Source organism: Mytilus californianus, unplaced genomic scaffold (genome assembly GCF_021869535.1).
Source record: "Mytilus californianus isolate M0D057914Y unplaced genomic scaffold, xbMytCali1.0.p SCAF_1, whole genome shotgun sequence".
Taxonomy (NCBI): domain Eukaryota; kingdom Metazoa; phylum Mollusca; class Bivalvia; order Mytilida; family Mytilidae; genus Mytilus; species Mytilus californianus.
The window spans coordinates 86,112,457-86,138,750 of NW_026262581.1; the positions used below are offsets into that span (position 1 = coordinate 86,112,457).

At 30.9% G+C, this 26,294-nt stretch overlaps 1 protein-coding gene across 1 annotated transcript; it reads left to right on the forward strand.

The window, feature by feature from the left end:
• The first annotated feature begins 71 nt into the window (after positions 1–71).
• LOC127725483 (sorting nexin-30-like) lies at positions 72–26,206 on the forward strand. Its single transcript, XM_052232496.1, has 11 exons — positions 72–206; positions 2,339–2,530; positions 5,444–5,554; positions 6,794–6,955; positions 7,317–7,512; positions 9,459–9,589; positions 10,073–10,141; positions 13,334–13,420; positions 18,047–18,151; positions 20,903–21,055; positions 21,755–26,206. Exons 1-11 carry the CDS (start codon positions 81–83, stop codon positions 21,854–21,856), a joined length of 1,434 nt encoding a protein of 477 aa, XP_052088456.1. The 5' UTR covers positions 72–80; the 3' UTR covers positions 21,857–26,206.
• The last annotated feature ends 88 nt before the right edge of the window (positions 26,207–26,294 follow it).

Genomic DNA, 26,294 nt, shown 5'->3' on the forward strand with positions numbered 1-26,294 from the left:
ACTATAGTCGAATCAGAGATAACTTAACATTTTCCCAATTTATAGCATATTTATAATATCGTAAGGAATATCAGAAAAATATGGCAGATACAGGCTACAGTTCAGGCTCTAAAGATGAAGAAAACGACTCTCCTACGAAATCAGAGGAAAAAAGAGCTTTCAAAGACCCTTTGATCAGTGGTCTAGATGTCACAGACGATGCTGATGTTTGTTACTTCTCAGACTTTGCCATTTTCCTCAATTATAATTTATGTTAATAAATGATGGGCGGATATTTACAAACTAAAGATGTTTACTCTAGCTTTATGTGTTATTAAATCATACCACAATTGAAATTATATTAGAATTTATGTATGGCATGGACAAATTTTAGTTGCCAATCATCTGTCTTTGTGTTTCTTTTGAAAATTAAACCTTTGCAATTAAGTTGCCCTGTTTATGATGTTTTGTGTTCTTTTCCACCATGAACACAGCAAAGTTTAAACTGTCCATACACTAGTTCTTTGTTGAAGTTTTTATTTGGAGCAAGGAACTGCATGGTTTTTATTGATTGCCCAAGGACATTTTGAGAACACCAATTTGCTGAGTTTTGTAATCAGTCAGAGATATAACTCTATAGGGTTATTACAGAAAATAACTTGCGTGTGTTATTACAGATACTTTCATGAGTTGTCTACTCTTTATTCCTTAAATTTTCTAAATCTGCAATAACATATGTTTGTTATTTGTAAAATAAATAAAAAATATCTTAATTTATAATGGGCTCTAGGGAACTCTTTGAGACTTTGCGCAGAAACTAAATGCATAGCCTTGATAATTAATTTTCTAATTAAATTAATACATTTTTGATTAACCATGGTAAATCAATGAGACGAGGCTTTTAAGGGATAAAATTAGCTGTAATAACATAGCTTATTTATTAAAGGAATGTAACCTATTATATGAGACAGTTGGGAATTACTGGGAAGCTTGCGCAGAACCTCATTACATGCTCTGGTCATTATTTCTTACAATAAATTAAAATACATTGTAATTAAGCATGATGTATGTCTGAGAAAATGTTTTGAAGTGATATAGAGAAGCTGTGATAACACCCTTTAGTTATTACAGGCATATTTTTTCTGTAATAACATATAGGTGTACTATGCAAAATTGGCAAACTATGAACTGTTATATCTTTCTATAGTTAAGTATACATAAAGACAATAGTAATATCAATAGAACTTGTATGCATTTTAACTAAACTAGTGATGTATATTGTCCCTTTGAAACATGTAACATACATATGTAATCACAGTTCTTTGATTTTTTAGTCCACAATAACAAATGTATGTTATTTTTCTGTAATAACCCTATAGAGTTATATCCCTGACTGGTAATACATTTGTAGTATGTAAATTTAAAGAAAATATCAAAATTTCAATAGAGCTGGCAAAATAGCAAATTAACAGTTTTGGCAGCCCAGGTAGAAATATCATATTTTGTATTTTGCCGGCGCATTACCTAACTTATACAGGTTAAGCACAACCCACCAACATGACCAAATTGTGAACTATAATCTAATAATCTGAAATGAAAATAAATTAGCTGAGTCTTTTTACTTAATGTTTATAATAAGGAATAGATAAATATGGCTGTGTTGAAGAGAATCTCTTTTAGTACAGACAAACCTGTGCACCTGGAAAAGTATTAATCATGGCTGGACCTAGATATATAAAAGTTAAATCCATTTTGTGGTTCAGAAATTTTTTTGAAAAGTGTCATTTTACTTACGGAAGGTTTCCAATGGTTCTGTTGCCTATCCGTGTTAGTTTGTTTTTGGGTTTAAAAAAACCAATTATTATGCCATGTCCATTTCAAATTAGACAGCAACCCAGTGAAACAAAAACAAAAAAACTTTAAAACATCCAGACATTACACATGGTATTAAGTAATAGATAAGTGCCTTTACGGTATATTAAGATCTTAACTGCCAAGTGTAACTGGGGTATAGGATCTTTTGGTCTTCTTTGGCAAACAAGTTTTGAGAAAGATGTTTAACACACATCAAAATGCAAAATATAATCTGCAACTTAAATTTCTCTCCAGTTGTACGAAAATAACATTCCAAAGGATTGCTGTCTTATTTTTTGTATAAAAAAGGGCAGAACTCAGTAAGGCAGCTTGACATGTTGTGTTTATATTGGGTCCTTCATTATATACATTGTATTTGATAAAATTTGAAGAAAATGGTGGCATATTTCACAAATTATTTGGTTTTTAAATGAATATTTGTTTACATTTAGCCATTTGCCAGATTTCAGGCCTAAATACAATCTGTCTTTTTTTTCTTTTCCAGATGGAGAGTTTAAGTTTGGATGCATCAGGAAAGTCTGACATCAGTGTTTCCAGAAGTTCTAGTCTTATAGCCAATTTAAGTCATTTTGAAGATGCAGAGGATGACACACATGACCTATTTGTGCATGTTGACGACCCAGAAAAGCATACTGGTACTATGGAATCCTATGTTACATTTAGAGTTAATACTAAAGTATGTGTAGAATTCATTTTATATAAATTTGCTTTTGAAGACTATGAAAATATATAGTTTAAGGGTAAAATAAATCTACTTTTATATATCATAATTTTTTTTACTAAAATGTATCATTTATGTGTTTTTAGTTTGAGTTTTTGTTATAATAAATAGTGTTATATTTAATATACATGTACATGTAACCCAGTGAAAATTAAAAAAAAATGACCTAATATTACTCAAAGTTTCTTATTTCATCGGGAAATAATTCATTATACCTTTTTTTTTCTTTTTCTGAATCCTACAAATTTACAGAACAAAAGAAATTTTAATTTTGTAGTCCCTTCAGAGTTTTCTATCAGGTCCACATTTTAAATTGTTGAAAATGAAGATATAAATGTGCAAGTGCATCTTATCTGTGTTGCACATTTTTTTCTTACATCAGACATTAATGAATGATCTGTGCTAAAATAGTTGTTTAAAGGTTTCAAATGTAATAGCCATCTTTGTGACCCAGATCAAGCCAAAATGTTTTGAGCAGATTCCTGGTCTGTCATTCTAAAACTATGTATGTTTTCTAATGAAATACATTAATTGAAACAGTTGAAAAACATTAGTGGGTTTGAGAAGTTTCAACATATGTTCTTGCCGATGTATTTTTGTATTTAAGGAGACAACTGTTTGACTATCAAAGAACATAGAAGTCAGAGTGAAAAAAGTGCATTTCTATACCTGCGATTTCGTTCTTAAGGGGTTTCAACAAATTATTGAATCATGTCAGTTGTTGATTTAATATTGAAAATTTTACTGAATTATCTCTTATACGGTTTTATGTTGTTTGATTCATGTTTCTTTTTGAAAGAGATCAAGTTGCTCGCTCTTGTTCATTCATAAAATTATCGTAAAATCAATACGCACGTTATAGTAATGTAATCTCATCTTGCATTATTTGTTTTAAATTAATAGTAGCACAGTTTATGCGTTCTGATTACACTTACCATGTTTTTAATACATCCTTGAAATTATGGGCCCTGTTATTTATTAAGGGTTTCTTTAATTACTGTTGATACTGATAGACTCCACTCTGTAAACAAATGATATAATGACAGTGTCAAATGTCATAATGACCCTAATGATCACCTGTAATTCCCTATGTTTACGTATCTAAAAATAGACAATCATAACTGACCTTAAAATGTTGTTTGAAACACATAACAATAAGTTCGTTTTCCTTTTTTTTTTATAATTCCGTAAGATTTATCATCTTATAGATGAAATGAACCCGTCCAAATGTGAAAGTCGCCAAGTTAAGAGTAAGAGATATTCACAAACAATTTGGAATTTTCATGTTTCATAGATTGAAAAAAAGTTCGTCCATTTGGATATAAAAAACGTGAATGCATGACAAATGATGAAACTGATATCCTCGTCTTTCCAGTGGATGCGTCTACTTAGTTTTTGACACGGATCTGGTAAAGTCGATGTGTTTGCAATTTTATTTCACACGTTTTCGTGCTTGAAGTTTATTATTCACCATGTTTCCTGAAAAGCAACGTGGAGCTGTTTTTTCTTGTTCGAGAAATGCAGATTTAATTTCATGTTTGTCCGTGATACCCCCCTTTTTCGAAATTATATGATGATGGCATATATTGTATGTTTAAAACAGCTGAGCAATTATGTTTGGGACTAAGATTTAAGAAATGATGACAAAGGAGCATACCAAAAATATTGTTAGTAAGCTGAAATATATATTTATTTTTTACATATTTATAGATGTTTTGTAAGATTTTTTTTTTTCTGACCGACCAACCGGACTATTTCGTGTGAAAATCCGTAAACCAACAAATTAAAAAAACTCTGGCCTTAGTGATGAAAGGGGTAAAGCGTAAGCCAGTTCCCAGGTTAATCGACAGTTAATGTGCATTTCATGAAAATTTCAGAACTCTGTCCCATCTTCAAAATCTTTTATTGGTATGTATGAATGAATGATTCTTATTACAAAAAAACAATAGTTGGGTAGAACATTTGGGTCGCGAAAGTTGAATTCATCAACTGAATGGTTAAATTTAAACCAATTATGATATAATTAAAATTAAAATTAAAGCAATAAAGATAATGAAGCCAGGTGCATGGATTGTCATGTAAATTTTTTCCCAGAAATAAACACTCTACAAGGGGATAATCTATTATGATTTCTTCTGGAGTTATATGTTTCCACACATATATTTGCCTCCACAGTTAGCTGGGTAAACGTGTCGTCCCCCTGGGAAATGTAAAACATTGTAAAAATGACTTTCTGCTGGATAAGTCTTTTATTGATATAAAGTTAAAACATCCTTACTTCTCACTAGAAAAGACTCCTGTCAGGTTTAATTCATTTACAAGTGGATAAAAATAAAAGTCACAAAAACATTAACTAGGCAGCAATTGCTTTAACAGCCTTTAAGGCTTTGATTTATATAGATTAGACCGTTGGTTTTCCTGTTTGAATTGTTTTACACTAGTCATTTTGGGGCCCTTTATAGCTTGCTGTTCGTTGTGAGCCAAGGCTCTGTGTTCAGTGAAGGCCGTACTTTTACCTATAATTGTTTACTTTTTATGCATTGTGACTTGGATGGAGAATTGTCTCTTTGGCACTCATACCACATCTTCTTATTTATATAAATTATGAAAATATTTGAGTATTTTGAAGTATTTCAGGGGAAACTCAAACAGGGTCTGTTATCAGCATGTAGGCATATTCAATTCCTAAATGGGATATGAAATTAGTGAAACTGAGATGTTTCTATTGCTTTAATTTACTTAGCAATTTCATGAGGGATTCAGGATTTTAGATAATTTATGAGTTCCAAAAATGTGATGCTTTATCAATCTCTTAAAATCTGTATAAAGTAAATTGGTTTATATATCATGTTTATGTTTGTTTTACAGACTACTCGAAGTGAATATGATGACAGTGAATATTCAGTAAGAAGACGATATAATGACTTTTTATGGCTCAGACAGAGATTGGAGGAAACATACCCGACACATTTGGTTCCTGTAAGTTTATGTCAATTTACTAAAGGCAATATCTGATGTTTATTGTTCACTACCTTGAAAATTATCTACCAAAACAAGACTTAAAAAAAACCAAAAACAGTGAACTTTATAACTACATGCTAGAAATAGAATTTAAAATCATGCTTTTTATGCCCCCGCCGTAGCAGAGGGGCATTAAGTTTTACCCTTGTTCGTCTGTACGTACGTCCCAAAATTGGTTTCCGTTCTCAAACTTTAGTTTGCCTCAACCAAATGTTATTAAACTTATACACAATGCTTACTACCACAAAACACAGATTGAGTTTGAATTTTGGTGGTGTTACTTTTAACTTTCTAGAGTTATGCACCTTTACAAATGGAAAAATTGCTGAATTTTTCGTTTCCGTTCTCTAACTTTAGTTTGCCTCAACCAAATGTTACTTATACTCAATGCTTATTACCACTAAACACAGATCAAGTACAAATTTGTAGCGTCACTTTTTTTATTTCTTGAGTTATATCTCTTTATAACGTAATATGCAAGCTGGGGCATCATCTGTGTCCCATGGACACATTCCCCATATATTATTGGTATATGATAGTTACTGTAATGCAAATGAGAACTTTATTTTTCAGACAATCTTTCTTACACAGATGACCTCGTATCTGTGTTGTTTTAGCATTGAATATCATGCAATGATGATCCATAAATATAAACAATTTGATACAAAATTAGATAGTTTTTACTTTTATGGCACAAAATGTTTTTTTAAATAAAAAGGATTATGGTTAAATTGGTGTACATGATTGATTTGAATAATACAGCCACAGGAATTATGCATACTGTGGATTCATTAATATTCGTTTGGATACCAATTTTCGTGGATTTCGTGTGTACAGGGGAACCACGAATTTAAATATTCAACAAATTACAAATTTTCTAAAGGAATGTATGCAAACTTTGCCAAAACAACGAAATTAAATATCCACGAAAATGCAAGTTTTCCTCAATCCACGAAAATTGGTACCCACGAAAATAAATGAATCCACAGTATGGTTTAAATTGGTGTACAATCATTGCTTTACATATTGCAGCCACACAGATAATGGTTTAAATTTGTGTTCATTATTGATTTGAATATTGCAGTCACAATGATTACGGTTAAAATTGGTGTACATTATCATGATTATTGATTTAAATATTGCAGCCACTAGGATTATGGTTTAAATTGGTGTACATTATTGATTTGAATATTGCAGCCACTCCCTGAGAAGCATAGTTTGAGAAGATTGGACCGTTTCAGCCCAGAATTCCTGAGAGTAAGACAAGCAGCATTACAGAAATTTCTTAAACGCATAGCCGACCATCCTGTTTTGTCCTTTGATAAGAGTTTTCAAGTATTTCTTACAGCAAAAGCATGGGTATGTGTATGATAACTCATCTTATATATAATATTTCCCAATTAGAATGAGATAAAAACACATCATTAACAAATTAAAGTAAAAAATTATGAATTATAAAAATCATTATGCTGATGAAAATAGTATGACTGTTCATAACAGTATTTTTGTGTTACCAGCGTGCTATTCTCAATTTTTAAGAGATTCCTGATTAACCAGCAGATCAAGTTTCTTATGACCAGTTTACATTTATAGAATAACTTCAGAAACTTGGAAAAGAGTGGACAGATATTTAACTTTGTCACCTAAATAAAATAACTATTGCTTGATTTTAATGTAAATAGTATATAGCAATTTACAAGCCCTCTGTATTCTGTTTCAGGAATTTCAAGCTTATAAGAAGCAAGGGACTGGTTTATTAGGTAGAGTAACAGATTCATTACATAACATAAGTGCTTCATACATGAATAAGAACAGACCTCCAGAATTTGTTATCATGTATGACTATATACATGCCTTGTCAGAAAAGATTGGTGTTATGGACAGAATATGTCAGAGGGTTTCCAAAGAACAAGCCGGTAAAATATACTTTTTAGTTCACCTGTCCATGCCTGTCTGTCTACATAAAATTTTTCAAAAATCATCTTCTCTGAAACTACCAGGCCAAATGTTATTAAACTTTACCTAAATGTTCCTTAGGAAAGCTAGTTTAAAACTTTATCTGCGGATTTGAATTATCAAAAAACATGGCCACTGTTGATAAAAATAGAACATAGGGGTAAATTACAGTTTTTGGTTCATATCTCAAACCTAAAGCAGTTAAAGCAAAACTGACTAGGGTATCAGGTCAAGGTCTATCTCCAATGAAAATTTTCAGAAAAATCTGACAACCCATTTTAAAGTTACAAAAAGTGTTGCCCTTGAAATGTCAATTTTGAGCAAAGTTTGCATTGTTTGGTTATTATTCTGAAAACTGATATAGATAGAGAGAAACTTTAAATAGTGAAAATGATAAGAACAATAAGATCTACTATTATGTCAACATGGCTGAAATGGTCAATTGACACATAATGGGAGTTATTGTCTTAGTATGATGATTTTTGCCCTTTTATTTTTGCATTTTTGCTGAAAGTATAGTTGATAGAGAGAATCTTAAAGTAGTAAAAATGTTAAGCAAAATAAGATCTACAAACAAGTCAACATTTGCTGAACTCCACAATGCACCCCTTACAGAAGTCCTAGAAAGGAAGATTTTTTTACCCATTTTTATCATTGGCATATTTTGCAGAAATGTTAATAGAGAGAAATTGTAAATAGCATAAATGTTCAGCAAAATAAGATTTACAAATAAGTCATCATAGCCAAAATTATCAATTTACCCCTAATTGGAGTTAAATGTCCTTTGCCAGTTATCTCGAAAAACTATAACAGTAAGTTTGAAACTGTAAACAGCAAAAATTATCAGCAATACAAGGTCTACAAAATTGCAAAAGAAAGAATTCAGTAGTAAGGTATCTTTTTTGTTTCATATTATAAATTACTTACTTAGTAAAGAACATTTAATAATTAACTCCATGTTCCAACTAGGCTGTTTTCAGAGTGCGCAGCACCTGCCATTTTTATTATGGCCCCTGTGTCCTTTTTACAGTTTCCAGGGCGTCCTTTGCCTTTATCATTGCGCCCTTCTTTTTTGAAGATCGATTTTATTTTATTTTGTTCATTTTGTTATGATCCACCATTATGTCATAAATTCCTTGTCTACACTGTGCGTGCATTGTAATATACTGAACAGGTAAAAATAGGTTTACCTGTCGATAAAAGCTCATTAAATAAAAATCTATCTAACAATATGAGTTTGTGTTTCTTGTCTTATTCCAATCACTATGCCCAACAGTTGATTGCATTTATTTACATTTTCTCACATGGTTGAACAAGGTGAACCACGGATGACAAAGTCTCTTTAAGTAGAAAATAAAAAATTGTATGCAAACTATTCTATAAACATGATAAATGCAAATGCTTGAAGGTACCTTAAATTGAATATCTATATCCAAATTAAATAAATAAAAGCTGTAGTCCTGCAAACGTTCAAATTAGATATAATTATATATGGCAACAACTTGAAGCACAAAATTAGCAACAAATTAGGGACAATTTGTGTACATGGAATAATGCAATCCAACGCTACACATCATCTGTTACTTGTTGACCTATTTCCTCCACCCTTGTGTGACAAGAGGTGCTTGATAAGTTTTTCAGCATAAAAAGTAGAAAGATAAGAGTTCTATCTGAAACAATCATTCAGTAACGTAATTTGTATTCATGTTGTACTTGTATATATATAACTAGTGTTTCAATGAATAAAGACAATGTTTGATGAATACTTTATGAAAATATATCCTTTTCATGTTATCATTTCACACGTTAAATGTCCTTTTCAGGATTGGCACCCTGCCCTTTTGAAATCCTAGCTGGAACACTGTAACTGAAATTTTTTTTTTTCTATATTTGATTGTTTTTTCAGAGCATTTAATAGAACTAAGTGAATGGGGACCAATATACACACTTTGGTCTAATTCTGAAGAAGAACTGGTACCCTCCTTGCTTGCCATGTCAGAAGCAGTAGATAAATGTTGTCAGTATATGAGGGAAGTGGTATGCATCAGTTGTATTTATTTTTAGCTTTTTAATTATTTTTCACTTTTCATAAATGATTAACTTGAAGATGTAAATTTTTTGTTCTCTTGCTGCATCACTATAAAAGTGATCCAAAACAAGCAATTTAAAGAAATTTGACAGAGCATACTAATTTCGTCATGTTTTGTTGCCATGGTAGCTCATCAAATGTGAAAATGCTTTTATTTTCTGAACTACTTTAACTTTTGTCATGTTAGCGCAAATTTAATATCACGGATATTGGATAATAATACCAATTATGGGCCTTATTTCCTGTATTTCTATAAAACATAACGCAATGCACAATTTCTATTGATACACTATTAAATAACAAATAAAATGAACCCTGAAACCAAGGACTTTTCCACAAATAGTGTAAATCAGCATACATGTTTTACATACAAATTCAGTCATTAAATATAACATTTTGATCTTAACCTGTGCCAATATCATACGTTTCAGATTGATGCAAATGATGATGATTTTGCCCAACCATTAAAAGAATATATATTATTTACAGATGCAATAAAGGTATTTATCTTATTAGCATGGTAATTTATATTGAAACAGAAAAGAATGATAACCTATTGAAGAGGATACATCTATAAGACACATCTATCCCATAAATTACAAAGAGAATAATCATGTACTATAGTACAACTTCTAAAACAGTTCTTCTTAATAGGTACAATAGCTTGAAAGTTTTAGATAATGAGTTAAAGAGGTCCCTCCCACTTAACAGCAAGACCATGATGATCCTTTAAAAAATGCAGAGTACTGTGAAAGGTCGTGTATAGTCCATGTTTTTATTAAATCAACTTTGTCAAGAACAAACATGGCAGAACATAGACAAAATCATTGTGAAGTAGACTTTTCTTTTGTTATATATAATCCACACTCCTGCCTTGCAATTTGAATTTTGGAGTAAAAATTATGTATTATACATGCTCAACTTCTACATATAATATTTATTGGTCATTTCTAGCATGTCTACATTGCCACTTAACAAGTTAGACTGCAAAAGTCAAATAGTATGAATAACTGTTATGCCAGGGAAGTTCATTCGTAACATACCATGAATTACATCACCAGGCTCAAACACACATAAGTCAAATAGTATGAATAACTGTAATGCCAGGAAAGTTCATTTGTAACATACCATGAATAACATCACCAGGCTCAAACACACAAAAGTCAAATAGTATGAATAACTGTTACACCAGGAAAGTTCATTCGTAACATACCATGAATTACATCACCAGGCTCAAACACACATAAGTCAAATAGTATGAATAACTGTAATGCCAGGGAAGTTCATTCGTAACATACCATGAATAATATCACCAGGCTCAAACACACATAAGTCAAATAGTATGAATAACTGTAATGCCAGGAAAGTTCATTTGTAACATACCATGAATAACATCACCAGGCTCAAACACACAAAAGTCAAATAGTATGAATAACTGTTACACCAGGAAAGTTCATTCGTAACATACCATGAATAACATCACCAGGCTCAAACACACAAAAGTCAAATAGTATGAATTACTGTTATGCCAGGAAAGTTCATTCGTAACATACCATGAATAACATTACCAGGCTCAAACACACAAAAGTCAAATAGTATGAATAACTGTTACACCAGGAAAGTTCATTCGTAACATACCATGAATAACATCACCAGGCTCAAACACATAAGTCAAATAGTATGAATAACTGTTACACCAGGAAAGTTCATTCGTAACATACCATGAATAATATCACCAGCTCAAACACACATAAGTCAAATAGTATGAATTACTGTTACGCCAGGAAAGTTCATTCGTAACATACCATGAATAATATCACCAGCTCAAACACACATAAGTCAAATAGTATGAATTACTGTTACGCCAGGAAAGTTCATTCGTAACATACCATGAATAACATCACCAGGCTCAAACACACATAAGTCAAATAGTATGAATTACTGTTACACCAGGAAAGTTCATTCGTAACATACCATGAATAACATCACCAGCTCAAACACACATAAGTCAAATAGTATGAATAACTGTTACACCAGGAAAGTTCATTCGTAACATACCATGAATAATATCACCAGCTCAAACACACATAAGTCAAATAGTATGAATAACTGTAATGCCAGGAAAGTTCATTTGTAACATACCATGAATAACATCACCAGGCTCAAACACACATAAGTCAAATAGTATGAATTACTGTTATGCCAGGAAAGTTCATTCGTAACATACCATGAATAACATCACCAGGCTCAAACACACAAAAGTCAAATAGTATGAATAACTGTTATGCCAGGGAAGTTCATTCCTAACATACCATGAATTACATCACCAGGCTCAAACACACATAAGTCAAATAGTATGAATAACTGTAATGCCAGGGAAGTTCATTCGTAACATACCATGAATAATATCACCAGGCTCAAACACACATAAGTCAAATAGTATGAATAACTGTTACACCAGGAAAGTTCATTCGTAACATACCATGAATAACATCACCAGGCTCAAACACACATAAGTCAAATAGTATGAATTACTGTTACACCAGGAAAGTTCATTCGTAACATACCATGAATAATATCACCAGCTCAAACACACATAAGTCAAATAGTATGAATTACTGTTACGCCAGGAAAGTTCATTCGTAACATACCATGAATAACATCACCAGGCTCAAACACATAAGTCAAATAGTATGAATAACTGTTACACCAGGAAAGTTCATTCGTAACATACCATGAATAACATCACCAGGCTCAAACACATAAGTCAAATAGTATGAATAACTGTAATGCCAGGAAAGTTCATTCGTAACATACCATGAATAACATCACCAGGCTCAAACACACATAAGTCAAATAGTATGAATTACTGTTATGCCAGGAAAGTTCATTCGTAACATACCATGAATAACATCACCAGGCTCAAACACACAAAAGTCAAATAGTATGAATAACTGTTATGCCAGGGAAGTTCATTCGTAACATACCATGAATTACATCACCAGGCTCAAACACACATAAGTCAAATAGTATGAATTACTGTTACGCCAGGAAAGTTCATTCGTAACATACCATGAATAACATCACCAGGCTCAAACACAAAAGTCAAATAGTATGAATAACTGTAATGCCAGGAAAGTTCATTCGTAACATACCATGAATAACATCACCAGGCTCAAACACATAAGTCAAATAGTATGAATAACTGTTACACCAGGAAAGTTCATTCGTAACATACCATGAATAATATCACCAGGCTCAAACACATAAGTCAAATAGTATGAATAACTGTGATGCCAGGAAAGTTCATTTTAACAAAAGCTTTTTTGTGACAGGAGTGTGTTAAGATTGTAGTTTATTATTTGCTCACTCTACATTATACAATCTATTGTTATATACAGTAAAGATTGATTAAGTTTTGTCTACTCCTTTTTGCTATGTTTTAGCAAACAGAATATGTTTAACCTAAACAAAAATAAAGAAAGAAATAAAAGTTTGACAAAACATTGTTAATTTTATTTCCCTTTAGTCCAGTTATGACAGGCTTCTTTAATGCCCAACCACTTAGTGACCATGACAAACAGTTTTATCCATCCCACAATTATTGAATGTTTAACAAAAAAATCATGAAAAAATGAAAAGAAGTTGACTTATATAATAACCAGATTTAACAATTTCTAGCTTTCTTTCAGGCTGTTTTACGAAGACGTGATGCTATACAAATGGAATTTGATGCTACTGTTGATGAGCTCAATAGAAAAAAAGATGAAAGGGAACAGGTATATGAAATCTTGAGTGCTAAATCAGTTGTTATAATGATTGTAGCTCTTGAAAATTTTTCACATGGATGTGGAATCTACAGTATGAACTTCTTTCAAGCACACTCTTGCTAATCATTTCATATGCTATGAATACTGGTATTTTATGATGTAACCTTGCAAATGAAGAAAAGTACGAAGCATCCCCAATAATATGTAAATGAGTTGAACTACAAGCTCACAGGTAACACTTCCATTCAAAACAATGGACAATTACACCATTGAAAAAAAAAAAAAAAAAAAAAAAATTAACTATTATTGTTCAAAGGGAGACAATTGAGAGAAAATAACAACAAATTATGAATTTAGTTTTTGTTGACATATGTACAAGAAAGACAGCAGTTGTTTTAGTTTCGAGATATTTAACAAAAAACTATAGTGCAGTGGTTGTTGTTGGTTAATGTCTGTCATATTTGTTTTTCGTAAATTGTTTGGTTTTAAATTAGGCTGTTAGTTTTCTCGATTGAATTGTTTCATATTTTCATGTCAGGGTCTTTTATAGCCGACTATTGGTTTTCCTCATTGTTGAAGGCCTTACAGTTGCCTCTAATGGCATAAATCAACTTCATTAAAAATGGTGGATAGTTGTCTCATTGGCAATCATACCACATTTCCTAATTATTATATATGTTCAGGAAATATGTAATTGACAGAATAATTTCTGTTGATTTCTGTTGATTTGTGATTATTTTTGTTTGTTAAATGTACTTCAAAACAAAATGTATAAAAACAAAATATGGAATGTAACCTACCTTACTCGGTTGTCATTTATGTGTTTCTACAAAATTTCCTGCTACTGATGTCTTCAAAAAAGGTATGAATTGTCTCCCCTCAAAACTATTTTGGTTTAAATCGTGTTTCCTCACAAAGGGTTGACCCAAGGACATGATATGCTTACCACTGATTTGAGGTTAGAGGCTTTAATCTTTTTATTATGGGACAGACTTTTGCTTTATGTGGTGTAGGAGTTTAATAACAGATTGGAAGAAGAGGTTTCCATAAGTCTTGAAGAATGAACCTTGAAACAAGGAATTATTAGTAAATGTGAAGTGTTAACTTAGAACTTGGCACAGATACAGAATGCATCTTTATCTTCTGAACCGCTTTTAAGACCTGCTATGCCTTATGTAAATGTTATGGTGTATTGGTGCTGCATGGAAACTTCAATTCCTATCATTGTGTCTTTAATTCATAATTCATACTGCAATAATCAACAATAAATTTTCTACATTTGCAGCACAGGTGACATTTGACATCCTGTAGAAGGGTGATTCAGACATACACAATCAATGTTTTTTTCTATTGCTTCCTTTATTATTTTCATTGCATATACAAAAAATTCAAATTTCCATTTGAATTATCCATCTACTGGTAATATAAAGTACTTTACAAAGTCTGCTTAGAAAATAAACAAGTTGAAAAAATCTTGCATATAATGTTAAAGCTCATGATAGTGGCAAATAATGTTTTTATCTTTCGATAGACCCAGTTCTTATGTAGTAGGATATCATAGAAAATACTATGATGTGCATAATTTCAGTAGACATGATAAATGAGTTGGAATATTACTAGTGTTTCAAACACTGTATAGGTGGTTTTCTCCGGGTACTCCGGCTTCCTCCACCAATAAAAACTGGCCGCCACGAAATAGCCTAAAAGCGGTGCTTAAAAGTGGCGTTAAAATACCAAAAATCAAAAAAATCAAACACTGTCTATATTACTAGCATATTCAACACTGCATCTATTACTAGCATATTAAACACTGCATATATTACTAGCATATTCAACACTGCATATATTACTAGCATATTAAACACTGCATATATTACTAGCATATTCAACACTGCATATATTCATTTTTATTCGTGGTATACCAATTTTCGTGGGTCACAGCGAACCACGAATTTAAGAATTCAATGAAGAATAATCCAGAGAAATGTGTATGGAGTCGGATGTTTATTTCCAGTTATGTTATGCAGTTCTAGTATAGTGTTGATTAGCGATAAACATTGTAACATAACACATGTTTTTATTGAAAGAAGATACAAGTATTTTGATTAAATCAATAATAAATATATCAAATATCATTGATAATTTACTTTTTAAAATTGATTAAAACTGTTCATGGAAAATAACTGCTAGTTGTTAATTACCGTGTCATAGTGTGGTTTACCTGTGATTAAAAATCAATAGGATTAAGTACGGGGATATTGCCCGTAGGTAATATTGATTATGACAGGAACATTTATTTTCACACCCTTTACTTATATGACTGTTTATTATATCGTGATTATGGAAATGAGCTTTCAATCATAGAGTTTGAATGCCCTATAAAATTCCGACAAGAATTTATAAATTGTAAAAAAAAAACAAATAATTAGTTGTCTCTGTCCATTATTGTAATATAAGTTTTCAATGAACACTTTAACCTAGAATGACCAAGCGAGGATTTTGACAATTCAAACCTTTTTCAATGAATTCCTTCTTTTTTGTTTGTTTTATTATTAATCAAACCAAGGAGGTTATATGATCTAAATAAAAAAGAAATCAACGAATTACGTATCTGATTTTTTATACGACCGCAAAAAAATTTTGCGATCGTATATGGTATGACGTTGGCTGCGTCGTCGTTGTTGTCATCGTCGTCGTCATCCGAAGACACATTTGTTTTCGCACTCTAACTTTAGTTTAAGTGAATGGATCTCTATGAAATTTTACCATAAGGTTCAATACCACAACAGGAAGACAATTTAAAACAGTGTAAGGGAGGTAATCCACATACAACGTTTAGATTACTTCCCTTACACTGCTTTTAAATTATGTTTAAAGAAATGCATATTTATAAAGGAAGACCAGTAAAAATATCTGCAAATGTTGCATCTTTTTTTTTTTACAAAAAAATCCATATAAAAGATTTGACACCATATTTTAAATTCTATTATAAAATAGATTAAGTTAGCACTATGGTAAATTTAAATGGGTAATTATGGTTGCAAATTCCATTGGAAATTTGAATTGAGATTATGACCATATCTTGAGGGAAAGAATTTTTTGGGGGAAAAAGGGGGGGGGGGGGGGGGGGGGGGGGGGTAAAAAGAAATTGTGGGGGTCAATTTTTTCTCATTTCAGATTTTAGAAATTAAAAAGAATTATTCTTCAAATATTATTTTTTTTTCAAATTTCAAATATTGAAAAATTTCAAGAAGTAATCTTTAATTGCACAGTATGGCGCATTAGATTTGTAAAATCTTTGACCACATATTTATTTGTTATGCCAAATCTGACCGTGTATTTAGATTTTTAATTTTCGGTCAAGTTTTCAAATTGGTCTACATTAAGGTCCAAAGGGTCCAAAATTAAACTTAGTTTGATTTTAACAAAAATTGAATATATAGGGTTCTTTGATATGCTGAATCTAACCATGTATTTAGATTTTTTATTTGTGGGCCCTGCTATCAAATTGGTTCATATTGAGGTCAAAAGGGTCCAAAATTAAACTTTGTTTTATTTCATCAAAAATTGAATTATTGGGGTTCTTTGATATGCCAAATCTAACCGTGTATTTAGATTTTTAATTTTGGGTCCAGTTTTGAAATTGGTCTACATTAAGGTCCAAAGGGTCCAAAATTAAACTTAGTTTGATTTTAACAAAAATTGAATTCTTGGAGTTCTTTGATATGCTGAATCTAAACATGTATTTCAGATTTTTGATTTCTGGCCCAGTTTTCAAGTTGGTCCAAGTTGGGGTCCAAAATTAAACTTTGTTTGATTTCAACAAAAATTGAATATATAGGGTTCTTTGATATGCTGAATCTAACCATATATTTTGATTTTTGGGCCCCGTTATCAAATTGGTCCACATTGAGGTCAAAAGGGTCCAAAATTAAACTTTTTTGTTTGATTTCATCAAAAATTGAATTCTTTGGATTCTTTGATATGCTGAATCTAACCATGTATTTAGATTTTAGATGTTGGACCATAATAGGTAAATTAGAAAAATTTAGGTTCTTAGACCACATTCATTCTGAGTCAGAAACCTATACTGTGTCAAATATTTAATCACAATCCAAATTCAGAGATGTATCAAGCTTGAATGTTGAGTCCATACTTGCCCCAACTGTTCAGGGTTCGACCTCTGCGGCCGTATCAAGCTGCGCCCAGCGGAGCATTTTATTTTTTTTTGTAATCAGTGATCCACAAATTTACGTATACCATGAAACATCTTTTTTTCTCTATCCACGAAAATTGATACCCACGAAAATAAATGAATCCACAGTATATTACTAGCATATTCAACACTGCATATATTACTAGCATATTCAACACTGCATATATTACTAGCATATTAAACACTGCATATATTACTAGCATATTCAACACTGCATATATTACTAGCATATTCAACACTGCATATATTACTAGCATATTAAACACTGCATATATTACTAGCATATTCTACACTGCATATATTACTAGCATATTCAACACTGCATATATTATTAGCATAATAAATGCTGCATGCATCATATCATGAAATAAACATATGTTTGATGATCTTTGTTTTATTGTGTTTTTTTTTCATTGCAGTTAAAGATCTCAGATCAGACTTATTCAATTGGTGCATTCCTTGGTAAAGATCCTGAAGATGTAAAACAACAGAAACAAGACAAGTTAGAACATAATATAGAGGAGGTAGACATTTATTTTTAATACCGGGTAGTAGAACAGCTCCATGAACTCATTTTATTATTCTATATTTTTCAGTTTGCTTTACCTGTATCAGCATAAAATTATCTCAGCTAATATGATGATATATGATGAAGAAATGAAGAATACATAGTGTTCTCCCCAAAAATTTGTAGTGCGTAACCCTTTTTCTGGAGTAAACTATTGTGAAGCGAAACAATCCCTCAAAATTCAGAAATACTATATGAATTTAAATGCTTTATGACAGGTTAGGTGTTTATTTATGTACACTATTTATAAATTATCATAAATGAAATATAATCAATTTACACACATTATAGAACATATTGATCATGTTGATATCAGAGTCCATTTATAGAGTTAAAATTCAATTTAAGAGTCCAAATGTAGTAATTTCAAGAGAAGATTTTGCTGTTCATTTGAGCCTTCCAGTGCTGAACAGCTTTATATACATTGTATGTCCACGTCTGGTGCATCTGCTTCTTCTAAAGATATTGTATTATTAAGCAGTTTGTAACTCTTGGAATACAACTTTTTAAAACAAAAGAATGAACAACTGACCAATTTCTGTAGTTTGATGTTTCGAAATTGCTTCCATGTGTATTTGTGACAATCTTTTGTTTTGGCAGTCAGAAACCTGACAAATTCAAAGTAAAGTTCAACATAATTATTTACTAGTGACAGTATACATATGATTCTGGGTACCTGGACCCAACCAGCGACATCAAGTTTTTGATTGTCATAGTTTTCTGGTGCAAGGACCAATACAAACATAACTGATTTATTTTTACATGACAATTAAAAACGAATTTTATTTTGCTAAGAACAAAATTTCACATTCTTACCCAAACTATTGATTCACATTATGAATTTATCATAAATTGTAGTTTACTTAACTTTTTTTTTAAAGTAAAACGAATTCCATTTATAAATATTTGTAGTTGTGTATTGCAAAGTTTCCACATGTTTTCATCATGTTCATTGGTCGTATCAAAATAGATTTATATTATTGGCCAATGAGAAATTTGATATTTAATTCGTCAATTAATCAGGAAAACCATCGTAAAAACGTTTCATATTTGTATTTCAATCTTTCCCTTAATTCTAATCCTGAAACAATGAAAAAAGTATCCAAGAAAAATATTGTTCTATTTGATGATAATCTATGCAATTACACCATCTGATATGCGAAATACAGGTGAAGGATAGACTTCGATCAACAATGTGTAATTTGGTGTAATATTGATTTTCTTCTCAGCGGCAATTTTGAACTTGACAAAAGCTAACAACAGTTCATATTTAAATATAAAAATTAACACGCTTCAAGATTATATTTTGTAATATAAAATGCTTAGCTGAGCTCAGCTGGATACGACCGCAGAGGTCCAACCCTGAACAGTTGGGGCAAAAATGGACACAATATTTGCGCTTGATACCGGTCTGAATTTGGATTGTAATTAAATATTTGACACATAATAGGTTTCTGACACCGAATAACTGTAGTCAAAGAACTTAGAATTGGTTATATGATTTGAATTTATATTCAATTTTTGCTTTTGTGCAATACATCATGCTGTTGCGAAATTGACCCCCCCCCCCAAAAAAAAAAAATTTACCCCCCTTTTTTTTTGCTTTTGTGAAATACACTATGCTGTTGCCTATTGACCCCCCCCCCCCCCCCCCCCCCCCCCAATGGAGTTTGCAACCATAATTACCAATTTAAATACATAAAAGTCTTAAAATAAACCCAACCCCCCCCAAATTTTTTGAACCCCCTTATGATTCATCGCCCCCAAACTCAATCCCAGCCTTCCCTTTGTGGTATGGTACCTTGCAGTACAATTTCAGAGAGATCCATACACTTGAACACAAGTTATTGTCTGGAAACTAGAAAAATGCTTATTTTTGGCCCCTTTTTGGCCCCTTATTCCTAAACATTTTGGGCAATTACCCCCAAACTCAATTCCAGATTTCCCTTTGTGATATGGAACCTTGTAGTACAATTTTAGAAAGATCCATACACTTACACACAAGTTATTGTCATGAAACTAGAAAAATGCTTGTTTTTTGCCCCTAATTCCTAAAATTTTGAGGCAATTACCCCCAAAATCAATCCCAGCATTCCCTTTATGATATGGAACCTTGTGGTGCAATGTCAGAGAGATCCATACACTTACACACAAGTTATTGTCTGGAAGTTTTTGGCCCCTAATTCCTTAACTGTCGGTACTATAACCCCCAAAATCAATCCCAACCTTCCTTTTGTGGTATTGAACCTTATGGTAAAATTTCATAGAGATCCATTCACTTAAACTAAAGTTATTGTGCGAAAACCAATGTGTCTTTGGACGACGACGCAAACGTCATACCAATATACCACCGCAAAAAAAGTTTTGCGGTCATATAATAAGTGCTGCAGGAACACCAAAAATATTCGGAAGGTGCTGTGGGACTGCAGTGTCATATTGGCTTGGGGAGAACACTGTACTATATGCTTTTCAAAGGAAGGTTTAGATCTCAAATAAAAGCTGAGATTTTGAGGAGATGAAATGGAGTAGCAACTCATATGAATTGTTGTTATGTTTTTAGTGTATGAAAAACAGTTGACCTTAGCTGAGTAAAATATTTCATCAGCTAAATGTGTCCTTGTAATAAGGTTATATGATTTATGTATAATAGCTTCACTTTGGGTACTAGGTACATAAATAAATAAATGTGTGATATTTTTTTGTACAGCTAACGAAGCAAATGGAAGAATTAAATGATAAAACAGTATGTGCTGACACTGATCTCAGGGCAGATATGGAAAGATGGCATAAAAATAAACAGAAAGATCTCAAGGAATTGTTTATGTCTCAAGCTGATAGACAAATAAAATATTATGAAAAGGTAAAAGCAGATAATCCTCATGTGGTGTTATATAAAGTCAAGTTTTTTACCAAATAATGCATAGCTGCACATGCACATTATAAACAAATGTTGTTCATATACATTTTTAATCTTAAGAAAAAATTTAGTTAAAAAAGAATGGCTTCATATAAACAAAGTACAAAAGCATTGGCAAGGTATATAGTAACTATTTTTTCATCTGTCTTGTCTGTCTGAAAAATAATAATTCTGGATGACAACTTATAAGTTCCTTATGGAAAAGTAAAACTAGCATAAAATTACTGCCTGCCATGATTTGCAGGTTTAATTTTGTTTCAGTTACCATTTCACTCCTTAGAATTTACTTATATAAAAATAAGGAGGTGTGGTATGATTGCCAATGAGGCAGCTATCCACCAGAGTTCAAATAAGCAATTATAGGTCATCTTCAAAAATGAGAATAACCCATACAGTATAGTCAGCTATAAAAGGCCCAGACATGAAAATATGTGAAACAATTCAAACAGGAAAACTAACGACCTAGTTTATAACAAAACAATTTACGAAAAACAAATATGACAGACATGAACTAACAACAATCACTGAACAACAGATGAAACAACGGAGTTCTCTTGGAAACTCAAGACAGATAAAAAAAACTGGTAACTGGAAAGGATGAATTCAGAAAGAAAATTAATCATTTCTAACTTGTTATTTTAGTGTTTAAAATCATGGGAAGGTGCAATCAGGAAAATACAAGCAAAAGATTTAGAATTTATAACTACAGAAGTTCCAGAAGAGCCACCTCAGTCAGATTCCTAGTCACGATATCTAGTCAAGCCATTGTACATGTCATTCATTTCAAGACTTGTGATATAAAACATTACTCAGAAACCATTGTTGATATAAAGTACAATCAAATGAAACCTATCTAGGTGACCATTTTTATAGCATTTATTCATTCAGACACATTTGTTGTTTTGGTATGCACCTTATATATGTCTAAACACACTTTGAATTACTGCAAATTCGGAGGTGAATTTATGGACAAGTTGCATTTCAACAAAAATATGAAAGTTATTTTAAAAGTTATTCAAGAACATGTTATATTAATAAAGTTTCAATTATAGGATTCTTTCCAGTCACATTTTAAATATTAAATAAATGCAATTATATCTAAATTACCAGTAAAAGGCCAGACAAATTTCTAGAAATTCAATATCACACTTGGTTGCTATTGTAAAGAGTGAAAATATTAACTTACAAGGGTCATAATCAATATCAAAATTTGTGTCAACATTTGTTATGATCTTTATCTGACAATATAACACCTTATGTATAAAGCTTCTAGGGATGATCTTTCAAAAAGAGTCCTGGAAGGTTCAGAACTAAACTCAAATATAGTATGTGTCATACAAAATTGAATTGGATGCATAATTTATTGATTAGAAATTTTCACTTGCAGTTCCAAACTTTCAAGATATCCTTTTCTACAAGAGACCTTAACCAATGATTTATGATACAAAGTCAGCAATATTTATAAAGTTCCACTTCAGATGTTGTTAGCATAACTCTGTGGGATATAAAGTTTATTTTAATTGTAAAAATGCATTTAAAAAACAAAAGAATATATTCATGTACATTTCTTGGATATTTGCAAACATTCCTTTTGTATGCAAGCTGTCTGATTTTGTCAATGTTTAGGGCGTCAATTTCTGTATAAAAATGGGTTATTTGATGCAGAAAATACAAATTTATGTTTATGTCATCTTGGATTTAAGAGCATTTGATTAGATACACAATACTCAAAAAAGATTAATCATATTGTATTGACATAATTCTATGTGTTTTATTAGAATTAATTAGAATGCATGTATACTATATCTATTACTGTAAATTTTGGACTATTCAGCAGTGTGGGAAGTAAATGCTGTAAATTATGTGACAAATTTCAATATTGTCAATTTTACATTGACAAAAAAAGTTCTCAAAATTGTATGATTATTTCTTAAAGGTTGTAGAGGAATAATTTATTTGTTAGTGATTATTATTTTGTGATTCATAACAATATAAGATTTATTATTTATACTTTACTTTTTACTAAAAAATAAGTGAATTGCTCTATCGTTTCCTGAACTTCATGGTTTTGTATTGTAATTGAGATACATTAAATCTCAGAATTATGACCATTGAATAGAAAATTAAATGTAAAGTGAAATTTTCTATATCATGTGTCATAAAACCAGTTAAAACTAAACCATGACATTTTCATATTAAAGACTTTTCAAATATCATGCACATCACATTCATTTTCATGTATATGTTATTGTCATATGTGTTGCTATATCTAAATGTTATAAATATGTGTGTACATGTATGAATAATATCAAAGCTACTAGGTTGTGTTGTGATTAGAAAATATTGTAACTGTATTCACATATCATACATATTTATACTTTTATAGTCAAATGTGAAAAATGCACATATTTTTGTGTTATTTTTGTTTAAAGTTCCCAGGTGTAATGATGGAAAGCTGTTTCATAAGTTCAAGATATCAATATATTTTCCTCTTTTAACTGTGTAAAGTCAAGCTTTTTTTCCTTTATGTATCAATATTACTAAAAATAGCTTTCTGTTGAAGATGAAGGAAATGATTTGATGGATACTTAAAGGACACATTTAAAAGAATCTAGCTAGTTTTAATATGTCAATTATATTTCCTCTTTAAGATGTTCACACCATATTACCAGCTATCACTACAACAGATACAACAGGATCTGTGTACAGATTGCCATTCAAAACAAGTATTTTTGCTATTGTTTACACCAGTTTCTTGTCTTGCTTTGATAATCACATACTGTAATTTTGATCTGTATTACTGTGTCTGCAGTGCTGTAGCCAGTAATAGGGTGTGATGTTGGAACACAATGCTTTTTGCCTACATCCCTAGCATAAATTTTCAATTGCAAGTCCATTATTTGGAAACATAATTGATAAAATCCCATTTTAATGCATTTAAAAACAGCCTAATCAAGTTTCAATATAAATCCTGTTAAAAAGCCCTGTTCATTAATTTAATGACATTAAATCTTCAAGGGGATTGGGGGATAAGTCTTGAGATAAAGTTATTTTTTCTGCACATTTAATAAATAAAGACCTGCAAAGGAAAGTAACAAAACATGTAATCTGGAGGCACAAATCTCTTTGTATGTTTATATACTAAGAGTGTCCTCAAGTTGGAAGTTTAATATTTTTATATAAGAATATTTGAATTAAAAACATCCTAATTCCCCAAAAGCTAACTAGGATTATTTGAGCATCTCCAGTTTTGGAACCAGAAGTTGATTATTATATGGAAAACCATCAATAAAAGTAGGTTTAATAATTTACAGGACACCTTGTCAATCAAATTTGATGAAAATTCTATCATAGCTGATTTGACATAACATTGTTTAGAGTATTAAATTTCTACTCTTATAGTGTTTTGCTTACCTTTGTGTAATAACTTAGAATGTTTAAATATCAGCAATATATATAAAAAAAAAAGCACCCTGCATTTTCATTGTACACTTGATAAATAACAGATTTACTAACAAGTTAACTTATGATAGAAGCTCTTAAATTTCATTGGTTAGACAATTATTTCAAATGTATAATATGGGCAAAGTGCAATTCATTGTGTTACAATTAAAATTATATATGTATATAAATGAATGTATTGAATGTTATACAAGATAAAAAGTTCCTGTTTATGAATGATAATTTAAAAAGTTTTAGGCAATGTTTGACACTGAATTTCTTTTTATGTATATGTTTAGTATGTACATGGGACCAGTGGTTTCTTTTTATTTTATTTATTTTGTCTGTTTACATTTTGTCTTTGTTTAGTTTTAATTTATTTATTACATTTATGTAAGACAAAAACAAGCACAAACACAAGATACCAATATAGTCAAACAATAGTCAAACAATGTCTTTGGTATATTTTCAGTATGTTGACATTTAACCAAACATGTATGCATTCTTAACTATTACATCACATAGAAACAAACTATAAAATGTATTTAAAAATAATTCCCAAAAAAGGGGAGATAACTCACAAATACCAATCTATTTACTTCTGCTTTACATTTTAATGTTAAATGTTTAATGAGGTTGTAGGTCTGTTGAAAAAAATGTTAATAGAAATTTAATACAAATGTATGCATCTTTGTATCCATGAGGTCCATAAAGACCTGATTTTGTTCCTATGGCTGTGCTTTTCCTCAAAATGAATGGTGATATATTCTAAGATATACATATTAAGTTGAAAAGATTATTATTTGGTTCATACGTATACATGTAACATTATTCCAATGTTTAGTTAAAGAAAGGTTGTAATGTAATTCTATAAAGATAATTCCTTCAAAAACATTACAGGACTCTCATACCTGGACCAGTATTAATTGATTCTTTCATATTGAAGTTATGCAAGTAATAAGTACTGTAAATTCAGAAATATTTTAGATGTTTTTATTATTCTTCATACTTATTCAAAAACATGATAAAACGTATAGTTCACCATGCTTGTTTCTAAACTACAGGTTGGGCCAAATAGACATATTTCATAAGAATTACATTGGAAAAGAATAATTATGTTAGTTAAAACGAATCTTAAAATGAAAATATAGAATTTTGGAATAAATTGAGAAAATAACTCTTATAAAACATTTTAAACAAAAATGGGGTCAACAAAATGTTTTCATTGCACCATAACAAAATAGATAAATTTTCTGTACATTCCAAATTATCTCTGTTATCTCCCCTTATGAAGCTGAATTTTGAATTTCTGTGAATGAAAATAACTATGTACTCTATGAAGAGATTTAAAAGAACTTGGTAAAAGTTGTCAAATATGTATGAGGGATATCCTAAAAAAGTGCTTTGCTGAATAGATTGGTAATGTATACACTAAAAAGGTAAAGGAGTACATAATGAACTTTTTTTTCAATTTTCTTTTAAAATTGGTGTAAAGCTTTTAAGTTAACTACCAATTTAAATATTCTAGTGTGTTTGTCAGAAAAAAATATGTGAATGTTATCTGTACATGTAGTCAGAAAGCAAGAACTTACTGTTCACTTGTCACTGATGTTTGACTCGGAAAAATTTGTTCAATAAAATGTCAGAATTTGTTTTGATTTGTCTCAATTATATTGTTAAAGCATTGTGATTTGGGTTATCATTTCTGACTCAACAATGTAAAGTACTGGATATTCAGACA

Coding starts and splice junctions, on each gene's coding strand:
- LOC127725483 (XM_052232496.1), top strand. CDS start 81: ATGGCAGATACAGGCTACAGTTCAGGCTCTAAAGATGAAGAAAACGAC. Junction 5,555..6,793: donor ACCCGACACATTTGGTTCCT/GTAAGTTTATGT, acceptor TGAATATTGCAG/CCACTCCCTGAGAAGCATAG. Junction 18,152..20,902: donor TAGAACATAATATAGAGGAG/GTAGACATTTAT, acceptor TTTTTTGTACAG/CTAACGAAGCAAATGGAAGA.